The 11,192-nt window shown below is 44.1% G+C and overlaps 2 protein-coding genes across 2 annotated transcripts; one reads left to right on the top strand and one right to left on the bottom strand.

Annotated features, from left to right (window-relative positions):
- Window positions 1-54: 54 nt before the first annotated feature.
- On the top strand, window positions 55-8,413 carry LOC123191043 (katanin p80 WD40 repeat-containing subunit B1 homolog KTN80.4). Its single transcript, XM_044603799.1, has 18 exons — window positions 55-287; window positions 715-845; window positions 1,239-1,356; window positions 1,460-1,686; window positions 1,913-2,015; window positions 2,491-2,561; window positions 3,780-3,854; window positions 3,941-4,084; window positions 4,184-4,412; window positions 4,516-5,421; window positions 5,940-5,996; window positions 6,068-6,183; window positions 6,391-6,513; window positions 6,898-6,972; window positions 7,062-7,174; window positions 7,347-7,466; window positions 7,548-7,616; window positions 7,798-8,413. The coding sequence occupies exons 1-18, from the start codon at window positions 254-256 to the stop codon at window positions 7,862-7,864; spliced, it is 2,778 nt and encodes a 925-aa protein (XP_044459734.1). The 5' UTR covers window positions 55-253; the 3' UTR covers window positions 7,865-8,413.
- A 226-nt stretch (window positions 8,414-8,639) lies between these two features.
- On the bottom strand, window positions 8,640-9,446 carry LOC123191044 (auxin-responsive protein IAA12). Its single transcript, XM_044603800.1, has 2 exons — window positions 9,280-9,446; window positions 8,640-9,156 (listed from the first exon to the last, which is right to left on the bottom strand). The coding sequence occupies exons 1-2, from the start codon at window positions 9,403-9,405 to the stop codon at window positions 8,806-8,808; spliced, it is 477 nt and encodes a 158-aa protein (XP_044459735.1). The 5' UTR covers window positions 9,406-9,446; the 3' UTR covers window positions 8,640-8,805.
- Between the last annotated feature and the right edge of the window lie 1,746 nt (window positions 9,447-11,192).

Below are 11,192 nucleotides of genomic sequence, written 5' to 3'. Positions count from 1 at the left end.
GGCGGCGGCGCCTCTCGCGGCGGTGGGCCCAGCAGCGCGGCGGCGGCGGCGGGTGGCGGCGCCGGGGTTTATTTGTTCCCCCGCGGCGGGGCGAGGCGGGGCGGGCGAGTGCAGGGCGGAGGGCGGAGCAGGCGCCACGGGATAGGCGGGGACGCGAGATCCGGGGCGGCGGCGCGATCTGGGCGGGGCATGAGATTGGGGCCGGCGGCGCGGCGGTGAGGCGAGGGCGAGGCGCGGCGCGGCGCCCGGCGGCATGACGACCAACACCAAGCGCGCGTACAAGCTCCGTATCCTCGATTCCGTCCAGATTTTTTTTTTCTTCCGCGGGGCTCTTTTTCAAATTGTTTGTTCGGGGAAGAGGTAGCTGCATTGCGCGAGTCCGTTTGACCGATGCGTTCTCTGCCGTCGCGCTCCTTCTGCTGATTGGACGAGCCGGCTCCGCGAGAGGCTTTCAGCGTTTCTTCTCGTGGTTGACATTGGTAGAGTGCCGCACGACTTCGTGGCGTGTGTGAGATTTATTTTGGTGTGATTTATCGAGTAGCGATTGATTACTTCATGTTGGGCTGTTTGCTGCTTGCTGGCCAGTCTTTGGAGCGTTATATTGGGTTAAGTGTGAAGCGCGGATTGCTATGAACACGTGTTCATGAAATGCCTCAAGTTAATTTCGTTGCTAAAGTTGCGACATTGGGTTGCCTTGACTCTCATTTGCTGTAGAGGAGTTTGTGGCGCACTCCTCCAATGTCAACTGCCTCAAGATTGGGAGGAAGACATCGCGAGTCCTTGTCACTGGAGGAGAGGATCATAAGGTTAATCTCTGGGCTATCGGGAAGCCCAATTCGATATCGGTAAGACTATTCTTTTGCTGACTCTAATAAGTATCACCTAGTCTGCTGAAGGTGATTGCGTAATTGAGTAGGCGAATAGTACCCCGAACTCAACCAAATGAAACTCTTGACTGACCCTTGAGATGATTGCTAGATGAAAATTTCACCAGCATAGCTGTTGATGACTTCAGCATGCTTCTCTTCATGTTGGTTTTCAGTTAATGTTGATATTGTTTTTATGTTAACTTACTATCGACCTACTAAATGAATATGTGCCTGAGAAAGGTCACTGTAGTTATCAGAAGTTTCATATATAATGTCTTTAGTTGATGAAACAGTTAATTTGATTCACCTTTTTTTGTTTTTCCCCCGATTAACTTGCCTCACCTTCTTTCTTATCTTTTGGTTGTACAGAGTTTACCGGGGCATACAAGTGCTGTGGAGTCAGTTGCATTTGATTCCACAGAAGTATTTGTGGCTGCAGGAGCAGCCAGTGGCACAGTAAAATTATGGGATCTAGAGGAGGCGAAGAGTACGTAACTATGGATACATGACTTAATCTATTTGTGTTTATGAACATCCATGCTGTGTCATTATCTTTTATTATTTGCATAACTTGGTGGTTATGTGTGCAGTTGTCCGCACGCTTACTGGACATAGATCAAACTGTATGTCAGTTGATTTCCATCCTTTTGGGGAATTCTTTGCCTCTGGGTCTTTGGACACTAATCTGAAGATATGGGATATAAGAAGGAAGGGCTGTATCCACACATACAAAGGCCACACCAGAGGGGTGAATGCTATTAGATTCACACCTGATGGCCGTTGGGTTGTGTCTGGCGGTGAAGATAGTGCAGTGAAGGTAAGATTTGTTAGCAATGCTTTTGTGTATTTCAGCTGCTAGTTTTGGTCATGTGGTTTCATTTCTTTCATAATCCTTTGGATAACACACCGTATACTCGTGCTTATAATTTAGTATGAGTTAAATTTAAATTCTCAGCACACAGCCTATCTTTCTTGCACTTAAACTCAGCATGATCATTACATCTCCTACTGTATTGAACTCATAATCAGTTTTGCCTTGGCAGATCTGGGATTTGACAGCTGGAAAGTTACTGCATGAGTTCAAATCCCATGAGGGTCAAATTCAGTGCATTGATTTCCATCCCCATGAGTTCCTTCTGGCAACAGGTTGGATTCACAGTTTATAATGCCGACCTGTCATCTATATGTTAACTTTTCTTTGCCCTTTTTGTTGTAGTAGACTAGTAGCACTTTTTGATACTTTATTTAAATATCAAACTTCTGTCTTTCCTCCTTGTTAGGGAAAACACTTAATGCTCATTGAGAACGTACATGCTATTTAAAGACTTGGCCCGAAAATGAACCATTATAGTAATAAGTTACATATTATACATACTGGCCCACATGCAATATTTTGACTAGGCCCACCTATCAGTTTAATTAACTTCCCTTTGTTTACTATCCGGGATTGCAAATGTCAAATTGTCTTGTTCTGACATATTTTAATTTGTTGCATCTGTCATGTATCTCAACCTTAATTTCCCTATCAGCTATTTCTGTCAGTGTATGAAGTTATCTTTGCCTGTCCTATGTCTGATTTGCAACTATGAGTTTATTACATGACACTGGTTGGCTCACTCAGGTTCAGCTGATAAAACTGTCAAGTTCTGGGATTTGGAGACCTTCGAGTTGATTGGATCTACTGGACCTGAGGTATATCTTTTTATTTGACTTTCCTTGAAGATTATCGACCCTACCCAGTTTAACTTTGTCAAACATTGCAACCCAGAATTTTCTTTAAGCTTGAGCTCACTGGTTCCAGAACTACAATGTAGGAGAATGAATGTTGGTGTCTCTTTTATTTAGTCCCAAAAGTACTATCTGAAAGTACAAACAGGGGGGAAACACCTGAAAGCCTCTTTCCTGTGTTTGAAGGAAAATAGAACTAAATAGGAAATAACATGCCAGTGATGCCACGATAATGCTCATGACATCGTTGAACTTCTGTGATGCTCAATGCCCTAAATCACATTGCCATATGTTGTGGTCAGCATCATGTCTTTATGTCATTAGCTTTACACAAAGTAATTACCTTGTGGGATGTTCTAGTACATATGCTTTAAAAATTAGTCAGGGTTGGCAATTTTAGATAGAAAACTTTGTTAACTTTAATCCAGTGTTGTAATTGTTAATGGTACAATAAGGATTCCGATACTAGCCTAAATATACAACCAGTACCTTATGTGCTCTCATAGTGACAAGTGCAATATATGGAAAACTGGGGCTGATATAGACTGCCAGAAGATGTTCTACAGAAAACAAAGAGATTTGAAATAACACTATTCATATGACCACATATCAGTTTAACATGTGCTTTCTTTGTTTTTTGCTTATTTTCTCTACCGGTAAGCAACAAGATGTAAACATCGTCTCCCCAATTGGTGGCTCCAGCAGAGACCTTGCCTCCAATTTCATTACAACAACAGCCAGAGTAAAACAAATAGCACCTTGCCTCCAATTTCATTACAACAACAGCCAGAGTAAAACAAATAGCACCTTGGCTGGTAGTTGGGACACTATTTACTCAATAATAACATTAATTGGTTTCTCCCTTCTTAGTCATTGAAACAGTACAAGAATGGGAAGGAACTAATATCACCTCTAGCCTACCCCAACTTGCTTGGGGACTAAAGGCTTTGTTGTTGTTGTTGTTGTCTGAAAATATCAACCATATCAATTCAACTTACTTGGCATTGGTCATGGCAGGGCTAAAAATAAACCATATCACCCTTCAAAACTAAATGGATTAGTTGTAATCTCCTCCATTGATCTGTACTGAAATTTGTTAGCTTAAATGAATTAGGTGTGCTGAGGTAAGACCCCTTATCATATTCATGTAGTTACTTGCTAATGTTTCTACTTGAATATCAGATGACAGGTGTACGATCCATGACATTCAATCCCGACGGAAGATCTCTGTTATGTGGGCTGCACGAGAGCTTAAAGGTAGCATTGCTGTTTCCTCATGTGACTGTTACTGCAGACTTTTCGTTTCCATGTCTTTCAGAGGTAACTTCTCTTAAATTAAGCAGGTTTTCTCTTGGGAACCAATAAGATGCCATGATACTGTAGATGTGGGATGGTCTAGACTATCGGATCTGAATGTCCATGAGGGAAAACTTCTTGGTTGTTCTTCTAATCAGAGTTGTGTTGGAATATGGGTTGTTGATCTAACGGTATGTTATTGGCTTCCCAGCTATGTTTCTAATACCAATATCTTATTCTCTGTCGTCTCTTGTTTTTAGTTGACTGATAACCAAACAATCAATTGGCAGCGTCTTGAGCCACATGCAACTACTACTTCAGCATTACTTAATGGCCGTTCTGAATTGAAGACTTCATCAGGTGGCACTATGCCATTACAAAACGACAGTGGTTCAAGGGCTAACATAGGGCGATCATCAGCTCTACAAAATTCAGAGAATAACTTAAAAGCTTCTACAGGAAGGCTCTCAGTTTCTCAAAATTCAGATTCTGCACCCAAAGAGATTAAGCCGACAGCTCGTATGCCACTAATCTTCTCTTTTTAGACATGTTTGTAATTTAGTGTTTGAAACACAGCATATGTCTAATCTGTACTTTGTCTGTTCTTGTTATGATAATGAAGCAAGTGGCTTGGTCCCAAGCACTCCTCAAAGGGTCGGAACTGGCTCCAGTACTAGAACAGCTGGAAATTCAACTTATGCATCTGGTGGCACCACATTAAAGAGAAGTTCACTGAAGAGTAACAGCACTTCTAATCTTCATAATTTCAGTAAAACTGACGTGGTGCCTGCTGCTGTTATCATCCCAAGAACTAGCTCAGGAGCAGAGCTTGGTACTGGTTCAAGAAGTTATGCTGCTGATGTGGCCCCTGTTCTTTCGAAGGCAAGCAGAAGGGCAGAGCCGGCTACTGATCCTAGGACAGAAAGTGCTGATGTGGCACCTGCTGTTGTTCCCAGAACAAGTTCAAGAATGGAAATGGCCTCTGATTCAGCACCTGATGCTGTTTCTAGGGTAGGCAGAAGGTTGGAATCTGCTGCTGATTCTAGGAAAGAAAGTGCTGATGCAGCACCGGTCGTTCCCAGGGCTACTTCAAGAATGGAAATGGCCTCTGATTCTGTACCTGTTCTTCCGAAGGCAGGCAGAAGGTTCGAGTCTGCTACTGATTCAAGAAAAGAAAGCACTGATGAAGCACCTGTTGTTGTTCCTAGAGCAACTTCAAGAATGGAAATGGCCTCTGATTCTAGGAGAGAACCTTCTGCAGGAAGAGTATCACCATTTAGGATCCAATCAAGGTATGCTGAACCAAGGAAATCAACCAATGTGAAAGTTGATATGGACAAAGTTGATGTGGGAAGCAAAGATACTGAAAGTGACGACCTTACTTGTCAAATATTTCTTCCTCGGAGGAATGGTGCTGTTCAAACAGTGATTCCAGAAGAAACTCGTGAAGATGTAAAACATGGTTCAGTTTACAGGTCGGGATTTTCAGGTTCAGCAGAATCAAATACAAGCCACCGGAATGATAATTGTATGATCCTTGCCCTGAACATGCTTATCTGTTTTATGGACTGCTGTAGTTTGATTTGAATTGTTTCACAGACATTAGTGGTGCCTGATTTACCTAAAAAGTAGTTCCTGCCTTCTTGCATCATGTGCTCGAAACAATGATTCTTGTGTGAGTTTGATGAAATTTCCATTCCCTTTTGTCCTGTACTGATTCAAGTGTTAGGAACAACTAAATTTATTCATTCGAGGTTCTTCAATTATTTCTGTAGGTAGATGTTTTCCATATGCAATAGTTGCCAGTGAATTTGAAGAACCTATCCGTGGAACACTGTTAGTTTAATCTTGTCTACGTTTGGCTGTGAAAACTTGTGCTCTAAATGCTTTGGAAAATTTCTATTCTGTTGTCAAGTTATTAGTTTTCCTTTGTGTTTTGGATTCATAAGTTTCATTTGATAAATCATGTGCACAATTTAAAGATTACCTGTAATTTTCATGTACAACTAAGTTGTAACTGCTTGAACATTTGGTGCTATTGTGCAGATGTTCCTAGAATGCGTAAGCCAAGAGATAACTGCTACATTGAAGTTTCAAGAGCAGGTATATAATTTGCTATACTTTGGTGCTTGCAATAATTTGTTCTTCAGGCCTGAATCGTATAGTATTTCCAGGAAGAACAAGATCAATTGTTTCTAATTGGGAAGGCAGGGATCAGTCCCCAAGTCACGAAGAACCAACAACAAGCAATTCAGCGTTGGGGGCTCCTAGAGGCCGAATATATTCATCTGTATGTGAGACAACCCATACACTTTTAGAACATTCTGTTTATTTTTTGCTCTGACTGTTAGATTCAATGCACAAATCTTTTCTATTTAGTTGTTCCATAGTTGATACTGTTGTTATATCATGTTTGATAAATTGGAATTTGGATTTATTAAAAGAAGGAAAACCGTAAACAAACTAATTTCTGTAACTTCTTTTTTGCCATCTGCAGAGAGGAAGCAGTCAAGCAGCTGAAACTAATATCGTAACTAGCGAGGAAGATGTTTTATCTGTTCTAATCGAAGAGCATGATCTATTTTTGAGTTCAACACGGTCACGGCTGACAAAATTGCAGGTCTGTATGGTGCTTCACTTTTTCTTTTGGAGTGTAATATTGTTATTCTTCAGGGGAAACAGGACATCCTAATCTCGAATGTTCTCAAACTAACAGTGTTACATTTAAACTGACTAAGATATATGCTGCATGCTATCAATAGAATGTGAAAAATATATAAATGTATGCAGTGTCCTATGTCATGGTATTCCAGATTTGAATAGAGTTCGTTTCTTCAGAATGAAATATGGCTGGTTGAGTTAACTATGTTATCAGTGTACCACGATCTTATTCAGCAGACCTGTGAACGGATAGTCTTCCAAACATGACTGCTAACAGACTGTATCTTGCTGCCTCAAATGTTTTAACTGATCCAAACATGTATCGAATGTATCTTACTCACAGATTCTGCACCAAATGTGGCAAAGAAATGACATCAGGGGTGTTTTCTCAGCGCTGGAGAAGATGTCCGATCATGCTGTCAGCACTCTGCATCCTTTTTTTCCTGTTCTGCATGGAATAACCGTTGCATTGTTGATTCATAATTATAAGATTTCTGCTAACTCCAGGTATGTGCTGATATGGCAAGTGTTCTGATGGAGAAAAGCGAAGCCATCACACTAGATTTATGTACCACTATCCTGCCTGTCCTTGCTGACCTTTTGGAGAGTAAAACTGACAGGTAGCTCTTCTTGTTTTGTGTATCGGTATGATTATGTTCTGGGTTGATTTACAAACGGCCATTACTCGTACCGAAGTTGTGATTGATTCATATATATTGTGTTACCAGGAATTGCCATGTCACCGTTCATCCATTTGTTTATTTATTTTTACATTGCAATAAATCTTTGCAGGCATGTAGCCGTATCACTGGAACTGGTAGTGAAGCTTGTCAGGACTTTTGGGCCTGTAATACATTCAACAGTGTCGGTTGGTCCATCTTCTGTTGGTGTAGATCTTGAAGCAGAGCAAAGGTATTGTTTCAGTCAAATGTTTTCCTGATATGCCATCACTAGAGATTGCCTTATGTTATTTTACTTGTCTTGTCATCGTAGGCGGGAGAGGTGCAACTTATGCTTCATAGAACTGGAGAAAGTTAAAAATAAGCTTCCTTCCCTTATGAGGTACCGGGCAATCTTAATATTTTTATTGAAAATCTTAATATGATACATTACTGGACATCGTCTTCTATCTGTACCACCAACCGTTGGTATTGGAGTCTTGGACCAGCGCTATTCTGAACTGAACTCAGTACAAGAGTTTGCCCTTTATGATGCTCATACTTTGTTACTTTTCTGTTTACAGAAGAAAAGGGGCAGCTTCAAACACAGCGCAGGAGCTCAGTCTTGTCTTCCAGGAAATTATGTCGTAGACTGACCACACATTCTCAATACAAACACACAGTTGAATGGGAGATGCTTTCTTTCCCTCTGGTCTCACGATGGAGCGCTGCTTGTTTTCGTGCGCTACCGTGAAGCCCCCAGGTCACGCCCTGTGGTAGTAACATTTTGTTGCTACTGATCCATGCCCTTTGTACAACACTAACCCTTATTGATTTGGCATCCTTGCCATTTGGAAAGAGAAGCCGCCAGAGCATCATCTTTGAGCCATAACACGGGGCGGTGTCCCTCGCGTCATGATTGTTTCACCGGCTGGCTTCGGAAGGTGTTCGTTTGGTCTCGACCTCGAAGTCAGAAGGCCTGCCTGTAAATGCTGTAGCCTCTCTCGCTCTGCTTGTGTATCAGCTTGCTTTTTGGTATGGTAGTTTGTTGTTGGGCTTGTATGATGTCTGGTCGATGCAGTGACAAGATTGACGAGTGTGTGTGCGTGTGTGGATCCGATACATGTACAATTGTACACCATTTTTTGTTGAAGAGTTTTGACACATTTAACTTTTGATTTGTCGCGCTGTCTCCTGGAAGTGTGGAACGATTCTCGCTCTTCTTGTTGGTACAATGAATGTTTGTGGTGTCTATTTCTTTCTTTTTTCATATGTCGCCTATTTTGTTCAGTTTGCCAAACTGCCTACACTTTTTCTGGCTTTGGTAGAATATATATTTGTCAATTAGCTTCTTGTTTTTCTACAAGAAAAGTTTGTTTATTAAATCATAACCCAAGAGACTGAAGAATGCTCATCACCGAGCAAACAAGTTAACATGGCGCAATTTTTATTCAAGTTTCATCCAAATTTCTCACCACAAAGTATCGTGCAACAGCACCAAACAAGATGTAGAAATTTCGCCAGCATAAACGCATCTAAGGAAAACAGCAACGGCAATGAGGACAAGGAGATGTTGTGTTGCTGCCCTAGCTCTAGCTGCTTGTCACCGTCGTCGACCGTCTCATAATCCTGACACTCCTGCAGTCGGAGACGAACATGTCCCAGGGGAGGTCGCCGGCGAGCAAGATGTCGCCGGCATTGTCCTCGTAGGCCACGGCCAAGTCCAGCATCTGGCCGGCCAGGCCCAAGAGCGCCGCCCTGAGCTCCCCGTGCCCACCGTACGCCCTCAGGTCCACCGTCCGCTGGTACCGGGCTCCTTCCACGCTCACCTTGACGTACTTGCTCTCCGCCGCCACCGCCGACGCGCCGCCGCTGTGCGGTGGGCAGAGCCGCAGCTCGGCGTCAACGGCCTCTCCCTCCATGGATGGGCTCGGGTGGATGGCCTGCAGATTTCCCAAAAAAGGAGGTCGGAAATGGGGAGGGTAAAGGTAAACTAACGGCCAGCCTACGGCGAACGGGTGTGTGGCATCCTTCTTCTTGCTTAGGAAGGGGAGCAGAAAACACACCGTGGAGGGTCGCGGGCGAGGGCGAGCTCCAAGCCGAGGGTCGTCGGCGCCGTGCCGACTGAGCCCGCGCTGGCCGACGGTCGTCCGTAGCTGGGGATAGCCGTCGCCGGAGCTCACCGATTCCATCGAGGGCAGTCGCCGGCGCGAGGTCGGAGGAATGAAGACCGCCTGAGATCTGGGCTGCGAGCTGCTGCATATATAGCCGGAGGAACGCGCGCGGCCGTCTCCCGCCCTCCCTCTCCCTCACCCTCACCCTCACATGGTCGCTGCAGAGAATGGACAATCGGCGTCATGCGCTTGCTGAGCCGAGAATGGCAGCCCAGTCATGCCGATATCTGGCTGCTGAGCCGAGAATGGCATGCATGCGGCCGCAGCTGGGCACCACGGCTATGTGTGGAGAAGAAGAAGGAGGAGGCTGGGAACATGCATGCAGAGAAAAGAGGTCCATCCGGGCTGCATCGTCCGGGCGTTTCGGCCCTCGTTATGAAATGGAAATTCAGGTGGGCCGGGGCGGGGAGGGGAGCCACCAACAATTTCCGTCCATCATCATGTGTGTACGTGCGTCAGTACGTGTGCTCGCACCATCGTTGGTTCGTGCCCTGATCATCATCACCATCAGCATCTGCATCTGCATCGTGCGCTCGCCTGGGCCGTGCAGTGGGCTGAAAATGGACAGTCGCTGTCATGCTCGCATCTGGTTGTCGACCCCAAAATGGCAGCTCATTCACGACGCTCTTCTCCCCTGCCTGCCTCTGTCTCCTCCTCCGTGGCCCTCACGCCTCAACAAACACCGACACGAACTTAATCCGAGTTAATTGCATGAAAGTATCACACTTACACGTTGTAACGAATCAGTATCATTAGTATTTTCTTTTGCACGTACTCAACGTGCGTGGGCCTACACGCAAGCGAGCGCATGCATGCATGTACGTACTCGGTGTACGATGGGCCTCCTCTCGCGTCGCATCGTGCCAAATCGACATATACACACAGAACTACTACTCCCTTTATAGTGATCTAAATGCTTTTTATACTGTATTTCTTTACGAAGGAGTATTATTGTATGAAAGTTGGTGCGTAGCCCACATGTGCGCATGAATACATTATGCACGGCCACGGCATGTGTACGTACGATCGGCGCCACCCACGTCCCCGTCGTAGTCCATGCACGGTCTCCGCCTCCGTACGTCGTCGTCGCCGGGGCCCTCCCAGATACTCCCTCCGATCCTTTTTACTCTATGTATTAGATTTGAATTAAGTCAAACTTTACAAAGTTTGATCAAATATATATTAAAAAGTATCAACATCTACCATACCAAATATATATTTCATGAAACTACATTTCGTAATGAATTTAACAATATTGATTTGGTATTGTAAATGTTCATATTTTTTTCAATAATTTTGGTCAAAATATAGATGCTTTGACTTCAAACAAAATTTATATGCAGATTAAAAAGACCAGGGAGTATCTCGCTCGGTCTGCTGCTCCTCCTCGCGTCGAGCGCCAGGACACGTGCGTCGTGTGCTCGCTAAGCTCCTGTGTCGCGTCGCGTACGTACGTGTCCAGGAGTACACACTTGGGCTTAATTCTTTTTTTTTAACTTATGGTCCTGGTGCTTGTAAGACGAAAGACATTATATATGGTTACAGTAAATGAAATGAAGCTCTCTAAAATTCCTTTTTTTTCTTCATTATGTGGTTAGTTTAGTTTGCGTGCCTGTCCTCCCATATATACATCGAGAGAGGAGCTGGCCCGGAAAATACACTTTGGTTCCTGGTTGCATATACAATCTGTGCTCGCGAGGACAGGGATGACATGGTGGTGGGTGGAGCTGCTGTGCCCGTGTGACGCCCGGATAATTAAGCTACAGCAACCTCTGCTAATGATGCCATGGCACCATGATTACTAT

Source organism: Triticum aestivum, chromosome 2A (assembly GCF_018294505.1).
Source record: "Triticum aestivum cultivar Chinese Spring chromosome 2A, IWGSC CS RefSeq v2.1, whole genome shotgun sequence".
Classification (NCBI taxonomy): domain Eukaryota; kingdom Viridiplantae; phylum Streptophyta; class Magnoliopsida; order Poales; family Poaceae; genus Triticum; species Triticum aestivum.
The sequence above is the reverse complement of the archived record's forward strand: the minus strand, read 5'-3'. Positions and strand labels throughout refer to the sequence as shown.

What these genes read in the sequence shown, in the direction of transcription:
- LOC123191043 (XM_044603799.1), top strand. Translation starts at nt 254, where the DNA reads ATGACGACCAACACCAAGCGCGCGTACAAGCTCC. An exon ending in GTGAAGATAGTGCAGTGAAG is followed by an intron (nt 1,687 to 1,912) that starts GTAAGATTTGTT and finishes TTGCCTTGGCAG; the next exon opens with ATCTGGGATTTGACAGCTGG. An exon ending in AAGCTTCCTTCCCTTATGAG is followed by an intron (nt 7,617 to 7,797) that starts GTACCGGGCAAT and finishes TTCTGTTTACAG; the next exon opens with AAGAAAAGGGGCAGCTTCAA.
- LOC123191044 (XM_044603800.1), bottom strand. Translation starts at nt 9,405, where the DNA reads ATGGAATCGGTGAGCTCCGGCGACGGCTATCCCCAGCTACGGACGACC. An exon ending in CTCGCCCGCGACCCTCCACG is followed by an intron (nt 9,157 to 9,279) that starts GTGTGTTTTCTG and finishes GGAAATCTGCAG; the next exon opens with GCCATCCACCCGAGCCCATC.